Source organism: Canis aureus, chromosome 8 (assembly GCF_053574225.1).
Source record: "Canis aureus isolate CA01 chromosome 8, VMU_Caureus_v.1.0, whole genome shotgun sequence".
In the NCBI taxonomy this organism is placed as follows: domain Eukaryota; kingdom Metazoa; phylum Chordata; class Mammalia; order Carnivora; family Canidae; genus Canis; species Canis aureus.
Genome location: NC_135618.1, coordinates 56,012,746 through 56,036,004, shown reverse-complemented (window position 1 = coordinate 56,036,004; position 23,259 = coordinate 56,012,746). Strand labels below are relative to the sequence as shown.

The following is a 23,259-nucleotide window of genomic DNA, read 5'->3' as shown; positions in this document are numbered from 1 at the left end:
GCCAAGCATCTCACAAGGACACAATGAGACAGCAGCTCTGAGAAGAGAGAGATCCATAGACAGCTAAATAAGGAGCAGAGCATCCATAGAGGCTTCTATCCAGGAGCAGTTCAAGAATATAAGGGAAGGGAGAAGAAATGTGTGGGAAATATCAGAAAGGGAGACAGAACGTAAAGACTGCTAACTCTGGGAAACGAACTAGGGGTGGTAGAAGGGGAGGAGGGCGGGGGGTGGGAGTGAATGGGTGACGGGCACTGGGTGTTATTCTGTATGTTAGTAAATTGAACACCAATAAAAAATAAATTAAAAAAAAAAAAAAGAGTTAGCCCTTGTACTTTCAGGAGCCCTTATATTTCACAGTAAGATATATTTTTCACAAAACTATTACTATTTTTGCAAATATCTCTGGAGTTCATGGGGGGGGCGGGGAAGCAGATGGAAAGAATCTTAGTTAGCTTCAAGTTCTCTAAGCTCTCCTAGGCTGATTCCTAAGACATGACCCAAGAGTTCCCATTGATTCTTTCAATCAAAAAAAAAAAAAGTGTTGCACACCTCCTTTGTGACAGGCACTATGCTTGGAGCTAGGGATATACTGTGAACAAGATAAACAAACATTTTGCTCTTATTCAGATGAAATTCCAGTAGAGGGAAAAAGACAATTAACAAATGTTCATATCTACAATTTATTGTGTGATTATTATGATTATTACAGATTTTGATGGGCGCTATAAAGAAAATGAGGACGATGAGTTAGCAACTGGGGTAGGTTTCTGTAAACAGGATGCCAGGAAAGTGTCACCTCCATGAAGGTAACATCTGAGCTTTAACATAAAGGATATGTGCTATACTTACATTCTTTTATTTCATCCATGTTGGTGAGGAGAGCTTATTTATTTTTGGAAATGCTTGCATATTCCCAGCATATTGGATTACTCCAATATCATCACACTTTCCTCTTCCCCAAACATCTACTCTAATATCAACACTTGGTGTTTTAGTATCAGTAAGTAGTGATGATCTATGGGCCAGTCTTCCTCAATCTCAATAGAGTCCAATTTCCTGAGAGGTAATGGGGTCTACTATTCAATTCAGATCTCTATCTTAAATCATCTTCATTAGGTGCTGGACATCTGTGGTCCCTGCCTATTTTATCATCTTATGATGACAGCAATCCAATATTCCTTCAAAGGACCATCCTTCCCTGATTATCAAGCCATGTAAGACTAGTGGTGCTGACCTCAGCTTTTGGCTCCATGAGTGGACTGGACGTATGGGCCTAACCTGGCCATTGGAAATGTTGGTCACAGTGATTGCTCCAGGAATGGCCATGTGATCCAATATGAGTTAATCAAAGCTACTGAGCATCAGCTCTGGCACTTTTGCTGGTACTGTCAGGAAAGAGATAAACTCTTTTTACATTGGGATTGCTCAGTGGTAGAATATAAGTCTAGAAGTGCCAGGGGTCATCAGATAGAGAATAAGCTAGTAGAGAGAAAGCAGAACCTAGCAGGAAGGTGATAAAGTGAAAACTCGTAACATCATTTGAGCCCTTGGATCTATCCTGGCATAAAGTCAGATCTGCTCCCTGGGCTTTTCAGTAATGTCAGCTAAAAAATATCTCTTTTAACAAGTTAGTTCAAATTGAGTTGCTGTCATCACCTTTGACTAAGAGAATACAACCTGAAAAAAACATACTGGCATCTCCTATCTGTGTCTGTGAGATCTGTTCATCCAAGGCGAGGCCCACTTGCATCCCATTTGCCAACAGCAATACCATGATCTTTGGTGCTGACCATGGTACCACTCGTAATAATCCTTCATGCTTATCTACAAGCCACAGTGGTCTCTGAATGTCAGCTAAGAACTTAAACTGGACTTTGTAGCAACCTGCTTCACCTAAACATGCCAGATCTACATGTGAATTGATTAACAGAGACCCACGACATCCCCCTCAGCTTGACCACAATCCCCCAAACAAGCAGCTGGGGCAACTAGGAAAGTAATAACAACTTCATGTGTTATAGTAAAGGAGCTTCAGGGGGCGCCTGGGTGGTTCAGTTGGTTAATCATCTGACTCACGACTCTGGCTCAGGTCGTGGTCTGAGGGTTATGAGACTGAGCTCCATGTCAGGCTCTGCACTCAGCATGGAGTGTGCTTGAGATTCTCCCTTCCTCTTCCCTGCCCCTCCACCACCCTCTAAATAAATAAAATAAATAAGTAAATAAATAAAATCTTTAAAAAAAGAGCTTCAGGTGCCAAGAGCCAGTTGGTTATGCAGCTGGAGACAATCCAGTCATATTCATTGTCATATATGATTTTTGACAGCCTACTGTATTTTTTGGTTTGATCTAATAATCCCTCATTTCTGCTTCAAAAGGGACTGGAGCAATTGCTTACATTTTCAGAAATCCATCAAAGGCAAAATCATCACACATCCCAGGAATGGTGATCTATAAATAAGACATGAAGCTTGAAAGGATCTTTGTCTCCCCTGTACCCAACATCTCCAGCCATGGTCCTCAGAGAGGGCAAGTCTAACATAATTCCTCATCCCTTTTACTTAAGATTCTCCAACCAACTAGAGATCTAAATGAAAGAGGGAGAGATTTGTAACATTTTGAAAGAATTCACCACATGAAGATCATCTCGATGTTATAAAACCACACATCTTCTGTCATGTAATTTTTTTTACTGGTTTTCATTTGATTATCAATTTCAAAAACTCTGTCTCAATCAAGGTTTTTGATTGTGAGCAACGAAAATCAACTCTGACCATTTCAACCTGGAAAGGGATTGTTAAAAAGATATTGGGAGTTCACAGAATCTCCAAGGAGGCTGGAGAACCAGATTTAGAGGCTAGGCAGCCAGGAATGATGCTTAATTGGAATGCAGAGCTGGTCCAGTGAAGATGTCACAGAAGCCACCATTGGGTACAGACATCTTGTTCCATGAAGCCTAACGCTGGACTCTGGATATTGTTGCTAAGAACTGCTTCCTCTCATGCCTCCAGAAAGTAGATGCAGCCGATTACTATGGCCACTCTCGATTCTACAGCCTCTGCATTTCTTGGTCACTACCTTCCAATTCATAGTGTTGTGTGAGTATGACAAGTGTCAAAGCCTGGATTGTGTGTCTGCCTTGGCTGCAGGGAGGTTGTGAGACTATCTGGCATTTTCAATCTGTATAGTAGGAGATAGACTTTGTTCCTACACATGAATGAAAGGGATTCAGATGCTGAATGCCTTAAAAGACTGATAAATGTCCCCTAAAAAGTATGAAGAGTTGAGGAAGAATGGGAGAATATGTTAGTAAAGAGAGCTTTGAGTTAGGCAAAGTCTTAGCACCGAAATCTAATATTTGTATTTTATGACTGGAATGGTGAAAGTTCTGGATCCCAGACCCCAAACCATGACCCTACTAGATTGGAAACCCAGCCCTGAATCCCAACCCAATTGACAATAAACTTTATTTCCTTTCCCAGTCCCTCCCCTGGGACTGGATTTTCTTTCAATAAACTTGCAGCTCCACATTTAATTTCTTAGCAATCCTCAGTGGCCAGTTCTATTCTACCTAAGACCCACCCTGTACAAGAGTTAGGTTCTTAGGTTCTAATGTCAGCACATAAGGTGAAAATCATGTAGAGTGAATGATTCCCCATGATCCTTCCTGCTGAAGTTACTGGTTTGAATTAGGGGTCATGTCATATGGAAGATAACATGTACCCTCCACCACCAGAGTTCCATTTGGCGCAAGATGCTCCCACTATGGTAATTAAAGAGGAAATGGAATAAGAGTCTTCCTAGATGTGTCTCTTGCACAGTGATACCGGGTCGTTGAGGGCAAACACGGCTAGGAGCATGCAATTTACAGTTTAAATTCTTCTTTTTCTTGGTCTTTCTATTTCTTCACTGAGATCGCCCATGCGCCAGGTGGAACCACTCCTCTTCCTGACCTTCATTCCTCCGTTATCAGGAATAACTAAGCGGAATAGGGATTCTGTACTCAGAATGATTGTCCCTTCCCCTGCTAGATTCAGATCACCACTTCAAGGAGTTTAGAAAAAGGCCCTGGACTCTGAAGGCTGCTGGCAAGGTGCCCACCTTCCATGTCTCCAATCTACCAGTGCCCACAGCCTCCCCTCCATTATCTGCCTTGAGATCACCAGGGCTTATCATTTTATGCTTTCTAGCCCCACCCATGTCCTTCAGTTGCAGCAAGATGCTCAGGACTTCCAGGTCACCCTAACCTGCCAGACCCCGACCCTGTGCATTCTCCAGCACCCCTGTCACCACCTGGCACATGCCGGCCCCCTCCCCTGCTCCTTTTTTCTTGCTACTTGACAGACTGTATCTTTGCTGCTTCGGTATCTCTTTCCCACCACAACAGAAGTTCTAAAAAGGTAGAACTTGTTCTTCCCTGCTGCCTCCACACCATCTAGAAGAGTGCCTAGCACATAGTAGGTTTTTAATAGGCGTCTGACAAATCAATGAATGGCATGGAATCTTACGGTCTTCGGGATCTTTTAGGGAGACCCTCACCTGTGCCAAATTCCCTTTGGAAGCCCCGTGGCCCTGCCAGCCTCTCTTGCATAACCAACCATCCCGAGCCTGCACTGCCTATGTCATTTGCATCCATGTGGTGTAAGGAGAATTGTACACCCCAGACTCACTGACAAATAGCAGCCTCAGGCTCAGTAGTCTGCCTTGCGTGAAATATAAAACGGTATGACTCATACAGCTATGATCATACACTTGCTCCTCCAAAACCGGGCAAATGCCAAGTCCTGAACTTAATCCTGTCTTTCAGGGCAAGCATTTCAGAGATTCATTTCTAAATTGTAGTTACATAGCAAAAAAAGAGAATCATTTCATAAGAATAGGACCCATCATATCCTGCCAGCCGAGAGTCTTTGCTTGCTCCCCTTTGGGGTCTAAAGGCAAGGGAAGGAAGGACTGGGCCCCCACTGGTGAGCGTCCCCTTTGTACAGCAAATGGTCTCACGTTTGAGGCTGTGAACTATCACTGGGTCCACAGAGATCTTCCACCACCACCCAGAGCTGCCCAAGCTTTGCCAGGGCAGTGGGCGATGCTGCTTGGCAGAACACATGCCCAAGTCAGGGCTGGAGGATTCCTCCCCCACCACAGATTCTAATTTTAAAAGCAGTTAAAGAAGAGGCAGGGAGGGGAGGAGCTGAGGGAGCTGAGGGGATGGAAGGGGTAGCGGTGCTCACTTACCGGTAAATGATGCCCTTGCTCTGTAAGAAGAACAGACCGATGGCAATTTCTGCAGCGTAAAATCTGAAATTAGAAAAAAAAAAAGCAATGGAGAGATTCAAGGACACCGTATGCCTGGCAAGCCCTCAGAATTCAATACAATATTGAACGAGGTGTGGGGCATTAACATCCCACCGCGGACGGTCAGCCACACATCTCATAACACCAAAGTATGGGAGTGTGGACATATGGACAAGGGTTAGAGAGCCAGGAGGCTGCCTGTAGGACTAACTGGGGTGGGCAGAGGTTCAGTGGCTGCTCCGTGCGGAGGAGGCCATGGGAGAGCATGGCCTGGCTGAAGAATGATAGTTTCAATCTAAGGCAAATTCAAGTATCTGAATACTAACAGCTCATCTACTGAAGGCTTACCAAGTCTACGTACCATCATTTTAGGTCATTATCTAATTAAAATTCTAATAACCATCCTGGGAGGTAGGTCCTATGATTACCTCCCTGTCCCTTAAAGGAGGCATTGAGGCTCAGTGACAGAAAAGACCTTGGCCAACTTATATCATTAATGAATGGCTCAGCACCTGCCTAACCGGTAAGCTCTTAACGGAGGCCCAGAGGGAAGGAGATTTGGAGAGAATCAGAAAGCCCCAGTTATACCACAGGGTTAGGCAGGGCTTTAGGGAACTATGTTAAGTGTCCTGACTGTTTTGTGTGATAAGGGGATGAGGGTCAGTGGTCAATCAGGTGTTAGAAGTAAAAGGAAAACCAAGCCCATGGCCCCATTATTATGCTGAATGCCTTAAAAGACTGATAAATGATCTAGGCATGGCACCATCTGGAAGCATGAGAATGCAAACCCTTCCAGAAGACAGTGCTTATCACCTTAACATGTGGGACGGGAGGGGGCAAAGTAGTACTGACAAGGAGTCAGCAAGCCTCTGGAGTGACTAGATGGGCCCATGGTGAACCCTGGGAGGCGTTCTAGAAGGACAATAAGATCTAGCTGACCACCCAGGAGAGGTTATCTCTGCTAATCCTATGACTTGCTGTTCTTGTTCACCAACAGCAGGGGAGGGACATGATGAGATCCGTGTTCCCAAAAGAAATGACTGGCTGCCTTGGGGACTGACAGGGACAGAATGGACTCAGCAGGAGAAACACATTTCCAAACACCCGAATCCATCTCCTTACCCAGGAGCCATAGGGCACAGCCACAAGGCAACTTGATCCCTCATCCCCCAGGAATGAGGGCATCTAAGAGGTGAGTGGCGTAGGGCAGAGCACAAGAGCAAAAATCTGGGTCAGAATGTGGATCTGTCTCACACTGGCTCTGTGATCTTGAGCAAGTTTCTACAAGTTCTCTGGGCCTGGCCCATAGTATACTCTGCAGGAAGACTGTCAAATGAATAAACAAAACCTATCATGCACACACCCCCACCTCCTAGCCCCCCACCCCCGCCCAAGGAATCCAGGAGGCCCTTCCTTAGGAGTCAAGGGGCAAAAATCAGAGATAAAGAAAGAGCTATAGTTTTTCAAGCCTCAAGTTCTTAGCTCGTGTCAGGAAAGAAAGAAAGAAGTATCCCATATCAAGCAAAATACCTTTATCCCTGGCCATACATTTCTCATGAAGCAGCAGCTCAAGGTGTTAACAATCCCTATCCAGCTGAAAACCCAAGGTTCCTCATGCCCCACCTAAGAACCCAAGGGAAAGGCACAGCACAAGTTTGTACTTACACAGCATGAGGCTCCTTAAACCGGCCAACTTGTTGGATGTGGTACATGAGGTCACCCCCGTTCACATACTCCATAACAAAGTACAGGCGGTCCTAGGAGAAGATAGCAAACAGCAACATCAACATCCTGTATTTCTCAGGTTCCAAAAGGAAAGCCGGAAATAGCTGGGATTTATGCTTGAAACCCCCAGGACTCTGTGACAGGTGCCTATTTGCCAAGCCCATTATTTCCCCAAGTGTAATATTTGTGCCACTGAAAGCATGCAACTGGGCACAGTTTTTTTTTTTTTTAATTAATAACCGTAAAGTTGTATTTGTTGGTACTGGAAAATATAATTAGCACATTAATATTGTGACTTCGTGGAGATTATTGTTTAGGATAAAGCTAATTGTAATAAAGAACGGAAAATAAATACATAGATCATATTACAGATAATAGATAACTGAGGTAATCAGCTTCCATGATGCCCCTTCATGATTTTCACCGCCTGGTATTCACATCCTTGTGTAGCCTCTTCCCATGAGGAAGAGGACTGACTTGCATAACCAGTAGAATACTGTAAAAATGACAGTGTGTGATTTCCATGACTAGGTCACAAAAGATACTGCAGCTTCCAATTTGCTCTCTCTTGGATCGCTTGTTTGGGGGAAGCTGGCCGCCATGTCATGGGAATGCTCAAGCAGCACCATAAGAAGGTACATCTGGCAAAAAAAAAACAGGGCTTCCTGCCAATAGCCAGCCACAACTCCCCAGCTACAGGAGGGAGCCACCTTGGGACTAGACACTCCAGCCCCAGTGAAGCCTTCTGATGACTGCAGTCCTGGCTGACAACTTGACCATTGTCATGTGAGACTTCCAAGCTAGAACTACCACCCAGCTTAGCCACTCATGAGTTTCTGCCCTGCAGAAACTGAGAGATAGTAAATGTTTATTGTAGTTTTAAGGCACTGAGGTTTGAGGTATTGTAGTAGATAACTGACATAGTGACTATGGGGAGAACGAATTATGAGAATTTGAGAAATAGTGGCCTCGGAGGGCATATCCAGAAAAAAGAGAATTGGGACCAGAAAAAGAAATCTACACCCCATTCAGGGAATTCTTTAAACATGTTTTCAAGGGAGATGTGAACTCTCTCATAGGCAGGGGTTATATTCTGCTCAGCTATGTAAGCCCTATATCTGTTCCATGACTAAAACATAGTAGGTGCCCAGAGAATGGTGCCAAGCAGACTTTATTTGGAACCAAGCTTTGCTTCCTGAGAGCTGGATGATTTGGAAAGGTTATTAAACATCTGGGTCTCCTCATCTGTGAAATGGAGATTAATAATAATAATAGTAATAACTGAACCCAGTGAGACACACGAGTGTTATGGTCCTTGGGGAATGCTTCCATGAGATTTGCCCACTCTCCTTCCAACAAGAAGCTTCTGCTAAATGAACAAATGGCTTCACCTCTTCTTAGAGACTTCCACTTGGGTCAAGTCACTCCTTGGTGCCACATGATCCACTTAATAAAAAAATCAAAGAGAACAGAATGGAAATTATCAGCACACCCCACACAGAGTACCCATAGGTGTTATTTTGTGAAATGTGTGTTTTGGTTATATTTACAGGTTGATGTGGCCGGGTCACAATGTAAAAGGAGGTTTGCTGTTCAAATTTGCAAAGTTGAGACTAGGAACCCAGAGAGAACCAAGACGACCCATGAAAAGTACTCTAACATGATGTTGGCCCTATCACAAATGTTTCATCCACCATTAACAAAATCTTTTTTGTAGTGCACGGAACTTTTTATCTTACACAGATGCATTTGTCCAATGTGGATTGAGTGTCTAATAACTGGAATGATACCTTTTATGAAATAAAGCTACCCTTGTGAACATTTATTATGTGACTGAGCCAACCGTGTTTATATTTTGTCTCACTTAGCTCTCTAAACAGCCCAACAGTATTACCACGCTCCCCCTTTTATTTTTTATTTTATTTTATTTTATTTTATTTTATTTTTCATTTTTATTTTTCCACACTCCCCCTTTTAAAGACATGAAAATCAAAGCCTGTAAAAGGATAAGTAGCATACTGAGGGTCACTCAGCTGTTGAGCAGCAGAGCTGGGATCTGAGCCCAGGCAGGTCTGTTCCAGAGCCTACACTCTTATCAGGCTGCCTCGTGGGTAAGGTTCTGAGCTAAACATTGTTTTTTTTTGTTTTGTTTTGTTTTTAAAGATTTTATTTATTCGAGAGAGACATAGGCAGAGGGAGAAGCAGGCTCCCGGGGGGAGCCTGATGCAGTACTTGATCCCAGATCCCGGGATCACGACCTGAGCCCAAGGCAGATGCTCAACCACTGAGCTACCCAGGTGCTCCCTGAGCTAGACATTGTAGGATGTGTGGGTGTGTCCTCCCCTCTAAGAGTTTCCAGACCAGGACAGGAGAGGAGGGATGAAGAGCTCCAGCCACACAGCAAGACAGAAGCTGGCAGGTCACAGGGGGAGAAGTACAGGTTAATCAGTTGTTTTTGAAAAGTCAAGGGACCTTCTCAGACTGATGCTCCTTCACCCGTATGACGTCTATAATGAGAGGCAGAGGGGGGCAGAGTTATCACTTCTGTTTCTCAGTGTCCAAGGCATATGAGATTTGCAAAAAAAAAAGGTCACGTACAAGTTAGTGGCAGAGCGGAGACAGCCAGAACTGCCGACACCCAGCCCCTGGTTCTTTGGGGTTTTTTGGATAGAAAACAAGCCTTAAAAATAGCATCTGTCTTTGCGGCACGTTGAAGGGAACCAAAACACTTGCTTTTAAAAATTATTTTTAAAACTAGCAGATGGCATTGGCCACAGAGAGAAAAGTAAGTGAGGGAGAGATTTCGCTTGCTTGCTTTCTGCTTGGAAGAACTCAGCTTGTCCCCCAAACTCATTAGTTAGAATCCCAACATCAGGGAGAGCGCCACGGAAGATAATGCCACGTTGTGTGGTTTGTTTCTACCAGGAACTGTCTGTGGGGAAATCCTGAGATCCATCATCTTTGAACTGTACTGAGTCTGGCTTTGGGCACACCGGCACTTCATGTTAAACACTGCAGTTGGCATCCTGCTCTCCTTCAATTTTCCGAACAAACACTTAATGATGCCCCCTCTATGCCAGGCATTATTCTGCTGCCAGAGATGCTGCTGTGAATAATCCATGGTGTCTGATGTTAAGGATTCCCCAGATGAGTGGGGAGACCCGGAGAAGTTTCCAAACAGCAAGGTTTCCCGAAATGTAGTGCGAGATAACTTGAGGTGGAATATGCATATGGAGGTGTCTGGCTTTATTTTCTTACTTTTGTGTTTATATTTAATGTGTATTTTGAAAAACATAACCAGTCCTTGAAGCTCCTGGTTTTATGGCTATTACTGCTGAGAGGGAGAGCAGAGCGCGTGGAGTTACAAAGGAGCAGGGAGCAAGGTAGGGTAGGACCAGATTACGATCGGCTGCATAAAACCATCAAACTTTAAACTTTGGTTTTCTTATATGCCAGCTTCAAGATTTTACTCTCTGTCCACCTCATCTACTAAAAATTTACCTATTTAAAAAATATTTCCATTAACTCACTTTGTCACTTGAACGCATGGTTTAAAAATTTTAAAACTCTAGGGACTCCTGGGTGGCTCAGTGGGTGAGCCTTCGGCTCAGGTTGTGATCCTGGGGTCCTGGGATCCAGTCCCACATCGGGCTCTCTGGCAGGGCGGAGCCTGCTTCTCCCTCTGCCTATGTCTCTGCCTCTCTCTCTGTGTCTCTCATGAATAAATAAATAAAATCTTTAAAAAAATTTTTTTAACTTCATACTCAAGACATAGATGGAAACTCATTGTCTGCAAAAAAAATAGATGCATATCTGGAGTCTATCAACTCTACGCTATATCCAGTCTGGCTGTGCTACATCGATCCCTCAACTGACTTATTTTTAAAACAAATGCAGCTTGTCCGCGTACCACCAAGTGTAGCTCTAAAGTAAGGAACATCAAAATTTGAAAAACGCTGCCGGGGGTTCATCTAGAGCCAAGCTTAAGCAAAGTGAATTTTAGAACTTCCGTTGCACATTTATTCTTGCAAGCCATGTATTAGGTGTTAAAGGGATTAAAATGGTGAATAAGATACAGGCCTTGCCCTCAGAGAATTCAGAGTCTTTGTGAAAACAAACATGCAGTTAACTCGAGCCATAATCTAAAATAAAATGTGACAAGAAAAATTGCGTGACAGGCGCAAAGAGAGCTCTGGGGGCGTCAGCTAGTTAAATGGCCCTCACCCACTGCCTCCGATGCTTACATAATTATGCCCCCCGTAGTGTCCTGAAATTTGACTTTGCTCCCCACTTATCTTTTATTTTTAAAATTTATTATTATTATTATTATTATTATTATTATTATTATTATTATTATTATTTTAGTAATCTCTACACTCAGTGTGGGGCTCAAACTCACAACCCTGAGATCAAGAGTCGTGTGCACACTCTTCTGACTGAGCTACCAGGGTGTCCCATGTTCCCTGCTCTTCCAATAAAATTATTTCAAGGTCTCAAAAGATCTTTCTTCTGGTCACATGCAATAGTTTTCGATTAGGATCTGCTGTACTCTACTATGTGAAAATCAGAAAGCATGTACTGCGTATCGAGAATCTCCTACTTGTGCAATTTTCCAAAGAGGACATGTCACAGCTTGAAACTTCAACCCTCATCTCTCTGGGTTGGTGCATCCTGACTTATATTTCCATCCTCTTTCTTTCTCCTGAGCTCCCAGTCAGCTCCAGCTGGCTACAGGACGTTTCTACGTGGGTGTTCCACTGTCAACTCCAATTAAAAGCTCAGAAAGGCAAGCTCACCATCTTTCTCTTCAACCTAGCCAGTCTGCTCAACTTTCAAAGTGTTTTTCCCAAATTGTCATTGTTATTGGTGTTATTTTTCGTTACAGGAGGCCCTTGTCCCCTCAGCACGAAACGACTTTGGTTAATTTTAAATTTCCTTTGCCCTTTATTTCCCATATTCAATCAGTAAGTAAATCAAACTAGATGTCTGTCTGCCTGTCACACCGCATCATGGGAATGGTTGGGTAGGCTGTCTCACATCTGGACCGAGAGTGTAAGAGTCGTTTGATTTAAAGCAGCAACTGCAAGGCATGTGCCGAATTTATCTGGGGGGCCCAGGGTTGGGCAGAGAATTCACAGAAATCATCATTCTTTCTCCAAGACAGCTGAAAGTGGGATGTAACATGCTGCCCATGTGACTGCCGGGGGGATGCCTGCCACTTTTAATAAGATACTTTCAATAAGACAGAGAAGATCAAAGATGTGGGCAACTCTAACAGCATGCACCCAGGCTTTCAAGAGAGTTTTAGTAAGCATTTACCTATTGACGATCTTTAATGATTTTCTAAGTGGGCCAATGAATTAATTCCATCTGTAAGTTGTTTCTCTTTGCTCAGGTGCACCTGCTCCTCTCGAGAAACCGTACAGTGCTGTGGTGACGAGCCCTAGCTATAGCATGCACTAGTTCTGGGTTTAAGTCCCGGATATACCATTTCCCCACTCTGAGACCATGCAACAGATACTAAACCTTCCCTGCCTTCTGAAAGGGGTAATAATAGCTTCTCTGTCACAAGGTTTTGCAAAGATATATCAGATGATGAATGTCGCATCCATGCAAACTCAGAGCCTCTCTCAAGTAAGCATGTGGTCAAGGACATGAATCACACACAATTTGTCTTTCCTCTGTATCCTCTAGCCTTAGATTCACTATCAGAATCAAGCAATGGAGGCCCCTCTAGCTTCTTTTTTCCAGCTTTCCAAGCCCTTCCACATGTAGAGAGAAGTTCTCAAGGGCTTAGGACCATCTCTCCTCTTGCTTGGATTTACAGACTTTTAATTGTTAAATGAATGTGCAAAGGCCACCATTAAGAAGCGGAGAGAACCACGCCGTGTCTCTTCCTACTCACGCCCACTTTATATGCCTGGGTTGCATTCCGGAGTCCTTTCCTGATCTCAGGATCCTCAGACGCTTCAGTTGCCTACAGCCCTGACACCTGTGAAGCTCTCATCAGCTTCCTCTCCTTGGAGGCACTCAATGCCATGTTTGTACCACTGGTGGCAGGCTATGTCCTGCTCCAACCCGGTTGGTTTCCTGGCACTCAGGATGGCATCTCCCACTTGACTCAAGCACCAATGATCCCTTCCCTGTACACACAACCCCTTCTTAAAGGTTCCAGTTGCGTTAGTAGCAGCCAACTACCAGCAGACTGGGCCAGGAATCAAACATCTGTCTGTGCTGAACCAATCAGATTCTCTTTCCAATGAGTATGAATTAGTATTCAGGGACTTTGGCAGATAGGCAACCTGCAAGGGGCTAGGAAAGCTATGATCAGGAAGAGACAAAGAAAACAAGGAGAAAGGAACAAGAGATCTCTTCTAGAAAGCTTTGAAGTTCTAGTTCTTCATGAGGCTCAGGTACATCTTTGCCTTTGGGTTGTTTCCTTCCAATAAAATTCTCTCTGTTTCTCTCTTTTTTAAGCATGTGATAGTTTGGAGGAGGAGGTTTTCTGTTTCTTGCAACCCAACCATTGCCGACCAAGAGTACTGCCAGAGCTTCCTACAGCAACGCCCTTACATCAAACCATATCCTTGGATACTGCTGCCAACCCTGAGCCAATCCTGAGTTACCAGGACCCCTCGGATGCTCTCGGTGCTTGATGGACACACCATCAGGTGCCAGCTCTTCAAGTGGAATCATCCTCCTTCCCCTCCCTGTCCCCGTGTGCATTCTGGGTTGACGCCCTTCCCAGCATGCCTTGCAACAGAGTTCTTGCTGGACCACGACAGCAAATTTGGGGAGGAAGTAACTTCTGTCCTTCAATGACTCATAAAATCTAATTCTATTTAAAAAAAAAAAAGAAGTGCATATGTTCAATTGAAAAGAAAACATTTAAAATAGATGTTTTGCTAAGGAGACGTAACTGCCTGTGCCCACTGGCAGTTGGGAAATTGCATGAATGTGCCAGGCTGACAATTGTCCCTGGGAAAAACTGCAAAAGGACTAGAGGGAATATAATCCTTTTGTGTCCATGAGCAAGGTGTCCCTCAAACCCAGCTCTATTAGTGCAGGTAGCCTTTATCTATTGTTTATTCTGCACACTGTACATCATCTTTCCAAACCCTCATTGATTATGCTTACTTTAAAGATGATGAAATCAATATTCAGAGCTGTTAAGTGATTTTCTAGAGGTCACACAGCCAATAACCACAGACCCAGATTTATCTGACTGAGGTGCTCATGCTCATCCCTTTATGCTTCTAGAACACTTTGCCTAAACCCCAGTTCATCTAATGAGCAATTTTTAAAATTCAACTCCTTTCTGGTGCCTTTTACACTTTTACACTTTTACTCCTGGGTATTAACTTTGGCCATCTTGTGGCACATTCAACACTTTTAACCTGTTTTATTACAGACATTTCTGAAATAACATAAATTCAAAATGAAAACCATCATCTACAGACCCCTCTGTAAATCAGTGCTTTGATTTGTCTCTTTCGGATTCTTTTCCATGTGCACATTCAGTATTAACACATTTAGAATAACCTCTTAAATAAAATTTAATACCTTTCATTTTCAGTTAACGTGGTGCCACGCATGTATATTTGTCAGAGATTCTCTTAATCCAATTTTTTGAGAATGCTTCCGATGGAACTTTGCTTTTCTAAGTAAGTTTTTTGAAATGAAACTTGCATCATTCTCAAAATGACAAAAGTTGTTTTGCATATTGGTGGGTGTCTTTTTCCCTTTTATCTATTTTGGCCACCTTCAGAATTTTTAAAATTCTATTAAGGATCTTTCATCTTTAAAATTTGAAGTTGCGAGCAAGATAAACATATCAAATTTGCGGCATGTTCGACTAGATTTGTCACTTTGAAAAAGTAGCTGATTCATAAAGGAATTCTGGGTCACAAAATACGAAATGACAATCCACTCGGGCTACACTGGCCTCCTCTCTGCTCCTCAAACACGCTGAGCATGTTCCCGCCTCGGGCACTTACACTCACTCTTCCTCCTGTCTAGAACACTTTGCCTTCAGATATCCAAATGCCTCCCTCCCTCATTTGCTCTGGTCTCCGCTCAAATGTCATCCTTATCAGAATGACTTTTCTTTGATCATCCTCTCAAAAATAGCATCTCTCCGACCCAATCCCTCCATCTCTACATCCCCATTATTTTATGTGGTTTATTATCTGTCTCCCCCACTGGAATGTAAATTCTAAAGGAACGGGGGCTTTATCTCTTTTGTTCACCGACATACCCCTCACAAGGATGCAGCTGGGTCCTGACACGTTTATTTCAGCAAATAAATATTTGCTGACAGAATCAATAAGCATTAGTATCCTGTATATACTGGCAGGAGTGATCTGACTTTTAGGGATGCTGGCTTCAGAGACATGGCCTATTCCGGCCCAGCCTGCCTCCTCCTGGGCGGTACCAATCAAGGGGCCAGAAGGCATGCAATTCTAGAAGGTGAGCATGAGCCAGATGACCACCTCTATGGGCCATCCTCAAAAAGGAGTATGTCACCCTCCTGCTCACCTGAGCCATGCCAGCAATGGTTTGCCTCATATACATGCAGTGCTCCCTGCATTTTAAAATCACTGCCACCATAAACCTTTCCAACCATTGCAATATCCTTGCGGGGTGCATACGTGACCGTTTCATAGCAGAAAGTACACCGTGAAGGGGCACTGGGGAAACCCACCACTTATCAACCATATACTAGCCTTTGAGGTTTGATTTCCTTTGTGCCAAAATGTGAATAGCACTTGCTTACAGTGTTCTTGTGAAAACTGGATGTAATTGTGAAAAGTGGAAATGACTTATAAACTAGAAAAAGGAAACCTGGAGTTCAGGCAGGGGCAGGAGAGCAAGGCTGGGGTTCTGGAGACCTGCAGAAAAAATCCCAGTGCCGCCACTTACCTACCGTATGACAGTGCATGAGTTACTTAACATCTCTGATTACCAGTATCCTCATCTATAAAGCAGGGAAAGTAGTAGTATCTACCAGGGGAGGTGCTGGGAGGGTACAATGGGAGAGTAGGTACGGAGTGCCGAGTACATGCCCAAGCCACCCTGAGGTGCTCACAATGCTAGCTGCTGTTTCTCGTTGCTGTGTCTATGGTCCCTGTTAGGTGGCAACTCACCCTAATGTATTAGCAAAAGCCTGGGCTCTGAGTTCAGCAGGCCTGGGACCCTGTGCTGTGTCTACGGAAAACTACCCCATATCCCAGAACCTCAGCTGTTCTACAATGTGAGATGATAGATAATCCTTTCCAGTGCAAGATTTTTTCTGGTGCGGGGCACCTGGGTGGCTCAGTGGTTCCATATCTGCCTTTGGCTCAGGTCGTGATCCCAGGGTCCTGGGATCAAGTTCCATATCGGGCTCCCCACAGGGAGCCTGCTTCTCCCTCTGCCTATGTCTCTGCCTCTCTGTGTCTCTCATGAATAAATAAATCTTTAAAAAAAAAGATTTTTCTGGTAAGGCTAATAATGAAAAACTTTGAAAGTTTTTCAAAGTCCACACATGGTAGATGCTCGGATGGAGAGTCGGCTCCTCACCAGAGAGGGATAAGCTGAGGAGCATCACTGAGCAGGTGAGAGGTGAGCAAGGGGTCAGGGCTCAGACAGGCTGGCTGCTGGAGGCTCTGCCCCAGGGGTGTTCGATGGACTAGAAATCCTGTGAGTCACACTCAGCACACTCAAAATACCTCACACTGCAGCAGTTAAGTGTAGAGCTCTGGGGAGCCAGGCTGCCTGGATTCAAATCCTGGCCCTGAAATGTACTCACTATGTGGCCTCTATCCGTTCATCCTATGGGGTTGATGACAGGACCCATCTACAGGTTGTCATGTGGCTTAAGAGTGTAGCCCTGTGCCTCAGGCACAGTAGGCATTATTGTGTCTTTGAGGTAAATTTAATTTATGTAAAATCAAAATATATGTACTTTATAAAACTATGTGCTACTGAGTGAAGGAGAGTTGGGAGGAGCATGTGCTTAGTCCCCAGTGACCTCTGATTCTGCCGGCAGGGCAGCAAGTGGATCTCCTCAAGTCAAGCACAACCCTGACAGTGAAAGTTACATTTTCCCCAAACAACGCAACCCTTAGAGACAGGGTAGCTACTTCATCTGATCTGCACCAACAAGATGGCAATCTGTCCCATCCCATGGAAACAATCATCCATGGGTGGGCTGCCAACACAGGGCTTCTTTCTGCACACAAGACTCGAATCCACTGAACTGTGTCCTCGGCTCTCAGACTCTCTTCACCGGCATGTGGCACCCCATGAGGGGACCCAGGACACTGTACAATTCCCAGGCAAAGCCCACCCCTACTGTCTAATGCCAGAAAACATATGGAAATAAAGGTGAGTGGGGGAGTGCCAGATTAAAAGAATCACCTCAAATCCACTCTGTCATTTTTAAAGCAGTAAACTACCAATGAAGATATTGTATATTAATGAGTTAATATTAGTCACACATGATCAATACCCCACTCTCAAAACATTCAGTTGAAATTGAAAATGGCACTCCAACTTGGTCCAGCCTCTTGCTTGAGAACAAGATCTCTTCTTGATCTACTGATGCCAGTAAGTAAACTTGGGGACCCCCAATGTGGGGATGTGGAATGAAGGAGGCTAGAAGGGTTGAGAATCTAGTTTGGTCCTGCTTCTTCTACCTCTTGAGCACCTTTAGCACTCAACTCCCTAAAACTCTGGCTTTGGGATTCCCATCACCACCTCTGCCAAGTCCCTGTAGAATGTGACCTGTTGTTCACTTAATATTCTTCTTTAGATTGACTCTCTTCCTTTAGGCAAAAATTTTATTTTAGAAGCCAATGTTAGTCGCTTTTGGAGCACTATCATGAGCCAATTCATGACAAACTGTTCAAAAACAAGGAAGAATCAATCATTTATCTTGCCTTTCCTATATGAATGGTTCCACTGGGACCAGGCACCTGAGGAGGGGCAGCCCGTCTTCCTAGAGGCATTCCAACTAATAAATGAAAAAGAAGAGGCAGGATAGGATATCCCCACTAATGGGCCGAGGCACAGAGTGAGCATCAGTGGTTGCCAACGGCACAGAAAGAGGGACACGAGACGTTATCTGCCTTTGAATGCCTCTCCTACATTCTTCCTCAAGGGATCAGACCTGAGTCTGGCCAAGTGTCTAGATCCAGCTGCCAATTTGCAGGAAAACACAGAGGACAGGAGAAAACATGTGCAGGAGCCCTACGATTGTGCAATCAGCAAAATCCAGCCTGAAAACACTCCGGGTCAAACAGCCCAGGATCTTCAGCAGATAAAGGAACAGATAAAACGAAGGGATGGAGGGGGAGAAATTGCTGTATTAAAAGGCTTAAAAGACACAGCCAGTTTCTAAAAATGGGAAAGATTAAACTATCGTATTAAGAGACGATAAGACTCAAGTGATAAAACTGTAAAGACACTCAAGGAAGTCGAGCTACTGTTTGCTGGGAGATTGAGATTAGAACGTGAAGAAGCTTCCAGAGTGGCTGCCAAAGTTCTGTTTCTCAGCTTGGCTGAGTAACTTAACCTTATAATAACTCATTACTAAAACATCTATTTTGTGTGGTTTTCTGTATTTGTTTTATAATACCTCAAACTTTAAAAATTGAAAGACTTTACCATGCTTATCATAAATAGAAGAAATCTGTAGAAAAAAATATATCTATAAAAAATAAAAGCAAACCAATGACCTAGAAACTGGTGTCTGCCAAAGCTCGGAACCTGAAGCCTGGTACTCACTCTGTGTTAAAAGGGAAATGTTAAAAAGATGGTACAGGTGTGCCGGCACCAAATGGAAACATTCCCCTTGAGGCACTCAAGAACTTAAAAGCGAACTAAAAGGTGAATGTAATCTAAAATCTATGCAGTGGCCAGGGGCACCTGGGTGGCTCAGGGGTTGAGCGCCTGCCTTTGGTGCAAGGCATGATCCCGGTCTGAGGATCGAGTCCAGCATCAGGCTCCCTACGAGGAGCCTCTTTCTCCCTTCTCCCTCTGTCTATCTCTCTGCCTCTTTCTGTGTGTCTGTCATAAATAAATAAAATCTTTAAAAAATAAAATAAAATCTATGCACTGGCCAAAGGCACCCTGCGCACCTAGGGCCATTTTTCACTGGGGTGCATGTGCTGTACTTTGGCAAACATCCTCAGCTCTTCTGCCTGCAGTGGAGTAAAGGATGTTCTAGGACCCTCATCACCCAGCAGACCCCAACAAGAGGCTGGTGGACCAAGTCCCTGCAGGTAATACTATAGTAATACTATACACACTTGCCTAAAATGTGCCCTCCCTTGTTGGCCTGCGGTAGGGAGGCTCTCTGGGAATTAGACTTTGACTCCACCAGAAAGTCATTTTACCACCTCAAGTGCAGACACCATAGTGGCAATGAGGGAGCAGTATGGGGACCCACTTGCTTCTCCGGATTCTGCTGTCATATCCCTTACTGTATTGTTTCGTGACTATCCCATGTCTGTTTCCTTTGCTCCAGGACCACAAACTTCACAAAAACAGGACCTAGCTTACTCAGCTCTATACCTAAACACTTGGTCAAAGCCAAGACTAATGCTGAATGTCTGTGAAATGAGTAACATCTACTGAGCATCGACCTGGCACCAAGCATGGTGTCAAATGCTTCTCATATATAAACTTATTTCCTCCTCACAGCAACCTTGGATGTAGCGACTTTTATCTCATCTCTTTTACAGATGAGCAAACTGAGGCCAGAGAGATTTTACAATCGGCTCAAGGCCACTCAGTGGTAAATGACAGAGGCAGGATCTGAATCCAGGTCCCTCTGACCCCAAAAATGTATTAGGAGACTTCTGAGAACAGGGAAGGAGCCAAGTTCTAGCTCTGCCCTGTTCTGACAGGGCAGTTCTAAGCTTAATGTGTGGTCTGCACTGAGAAAATCCACCCTAAACCCAGCTTTGGATCTCTCCAGGCTGGGAGTGTGGAATCTAACTGAGCACAGGACTTGGTGATGTTGGAGGAGAGAGGAAGTCTCAAGCTTTAAATTAAATGCAATATACAAGAGTGTCCCATCTCACCTAGGAGGTGGGCTCTAAAATTAGCATGCATAGTGAGAGCTGCACAGAATCAGAATGATCTTAAAGAATCCCTAAAAGCATCTTTAAGTCACTGAGCCACTGACCCTCAGAAGCCACAAAGGCAAGAATGAGCTTTGTACCTCCTTGCATGTGGGTGCCGGCCACCCCTCCTTAGGTATGAAGACCAGGGTCTAATTTGAACAGAGAAAATGTAAGAGGGTACTTAAAGGGATGGCTTTGCTCTGGCAGATAGAGTTGGAATCACAGTTAATAGCAGATAGTGCACAAACGTCCCCTCCTCTTCCTGGAAGCCATTGCTTGGTGCTTACAAACCCCTGCCTAGGGCACTGGGTGCCCCCTCCCTGGGGGTCCTCTGAAGGCTGTGTTCTCAGGAAACCCCTCCCTTAAGGAAGTCCACACAGCAGGTAGAATGTACCCGAGCATTGATCTGCAGGGTCTGGAGGACCGACTGTAACCATCTAAACAAATATCCTGTGGCCCTTCCCACTTGTTCCCATCTGTAAGCTCTGCTGTGATATCTCATATTGTGAGACCAAAAGTTCTCAGTTCCCGTCCCCAAGTCACCTCTGGCTGTCTGAAAGGCCCTGCTCTGTTGGTTATTAAATCAATCACCAGAGTTCCTTTATCTTCGTTGAAACAGCTTCTGCCTAGGGGAGAGCTTCTCAGTGGCAGCCTCAGAGCTTCTCAGCAGCCTCCCTGGGCATAACACCTTTCTGACTCTAGAATGAAAGAGTCCAGATGTCTCATTGGGGTGGGTGCTGCTGGGATGGCTTTGGTCAAAGCCCAGAAAGCCTTGGAGATGGATGGCCAGGCCCCTGGGTGAGTTACCATGGTCTGGAAGCAGGAATGGAGCTGGGTCAGGAAGGGTGGCTTCCCAGGCAGGGCGAGCACCCGTTTCTCCACCATCGTACATTCCACATCGTCATCCTGGATCACAACATCTTTCTTCAGGATCTTCACGGCATAGAGCTCATCTGTGCCTTTTCGCTCTGAGAGCATGACCTGGGAAAGAGAGTAAGCCCGTAAGGGTGGGGGCAAGCCATAGATCACTCCAATCCACTCCATGCTCTGCCCACATGTCCACTGTGGACACCAAATCAATGCATGACGTTTTCTATAGACCTCACACTTGGAATAGCTGAACCCAATCAGCAGGCGGTGTTCCAAGAGCAACAAATATTGATCCCTTTGGGCTATGCATCAATGCCCAATCAACAGGGCTAGAATATAAACCACATGAGGGAAAGTACCTTTGCTTGTGTTGTTCACTGGTGTTAACAGTGCCTGGTATGTAGTAGACATTTGATAAATATTTGTTGAATGAAGGAATGAGTGACTTCCTGATAAAACTGAATTTGGGCCACTTGTTCCTTTATTCACTCAATTATTTAATATTCATTAAGAGCCTCCTAAGCACTGGGAATAGAGCCGTAAGTAGGCAGGCATGTTCTCTGACCCTGCAGTCCAGAGGAAGAAAAGACTTCAGATGTTCATTACAGGGATGATTAGTGTACTATTTTAACATCCTCTCCTGTTATCCTGCGGCTTCTTTCCAGGCAGCTGTGGGCACCATCCCAGCATGCTGATCATTATTTTCACTGGTTGTGACTATGTCAGATGCAACAGTGGCCAGCGGGGACTATTCTCAAGAAGCCTTTTAGAAGAGGCACAGGACAGTACCACATTGCATGAGACCTGATCAGGCCTCAGGGGCTTCTGGGAAGGCTTCCTGGAGGAAGAAGCAATCAGAATGAAATAAGCATATATGTATAAGCATATATAAGCATATATTGCAAGCACCGCATCAGATACTTGGCAGGTGATTACATCAATCACCACTACACTTCCGAGCACTTCTGAGCACTTCCCAATGTGCCAGTCAAGTAGTGGTTTTATTTTTCATTTGTTATTTTTCAATACTTTGCATAAGAATCTGCAAGAAGGTAGGTACCATTTAAGAACCGTATCTTATAGGAAAGTGAGGCTCATGAGGGGTCAGAAGCCTGTCACACAGCAAATTCAGTTAGAGACAGGGGCAGGATTTGAACTCTGGTCCAACTGATTCTAAGTCTCTGCCTTTAAACACTCTACTTGCCAGAGCTACAGAAAAAGTCCTCAAGGGGTTTAGGTGGTCAAACCAATAAAATGTTCATACCTGACTCAGCTGGAGAACCACAGAATGTAACAGAGCCCTAAGGCCAGAGAGAAGGATGCCTAGGAGGCTCTTCGAGGCAGGAGAGCAGCTTGGCACACTCCTTGCAGGTCTTATCCTAATGGTAAGAGTCTGACTGCATGGAAGCTTCCAGGCTGACCCCACTGGCTCACATAGAGACCCCATCTCCTGTCCGCACCATCTCCTTTCTCATCACAGCCACGGTGGCCATGGGCAATTCAGACCCAGGAATTTAGAGCACTTAGCAAGAAAGTTCCTGGAGCACACTTCCACTATCATAGGACAGTTCTCAACTTCTCCCCTCCAGCCTCACCACAGAAATAAGGGCTGCCAACCTGAGCGAATCCTACCTGCCAGGCATTTGCTCAGTCCCCAGGCAGATCCACCAGCCCATGCTGGGCTGTGTGTTGTCAGTGCATTTCCCACCTCCCCTGTTCTCTCTCAAGGGCTGTTTACCCTCCCCCAACCCTCACCAAGGCAGAAACTATAACCCTAGGAAGCCAGTGCTCTAAGATGCAGAGTCAGGTAGAGACAGGGGTGTTCTGCTCCCAGGTTCCAGAAAAGGCTGAGGATAGGGCAAGTGCAGGGAAGAGGCAGGGACACATGGGTAGAGGGGCTGAAGATGGAAAGAAGAGTCTTCAGCTAAGGAGACCCCGGAGTACAGTAGGAGGGGCTCAGTGCTGAGCCGGCTTCGAGCATGGACAGTCCCACTGTGACCCATCACCACTGGTGGTCACGGCATCATCCAAATAACAATCCTATTTGTAAACATCCCCTTCCCCAAAGCCCAAGACACAGGGGAGGGGCCCCCAGACATCCTGAATGTCTATGCAGTCATGATAGGACATCTTAGCCCCCTGCTTGGAGGAGGAGCAGGACAGATGGCTGGGAATTCCCCATGCACCAGGGGCAGGTGGGCATCCTACAACTGTTCCCATTATCTCCACTTTACAGATAAACTGAGGCCCAAAGAGA

General features: G+C 44.8%; 1 protein-coding gene across 2 annotated transcripts in view; it reads right to left on the bottom strand.

Annotated features, from left to right (window-relative positions):
• Positions 1–23,259, bottom strand: part of PRKCB (protein kinase C beta) — a 325,998-nt gene that overhangs the window by 42,705 nt on the left and 260,034 nt on the right. For both annotated transcript variants that reach the window (XM_077907036.1, XM_077907037.1), the window contains exons 10-12: positions 20,940–21,113; positions 6,961–7,052; positions 5,236–5,298 (exon numbers count right to left, since the gene is read on the bottom strand). In XM_077907036.1, coding sequence (XP_077763162.1) covers positions 5,236–5,298; positions 6,961–7,052; positions 20,940–21,113 — 329 coding nt within the window. The remainder of the gene's footprint in view (positions 1–5,235; positions 5,299–6,960; positions 7,053–20,939; positions 21,114–23,259) is intronic.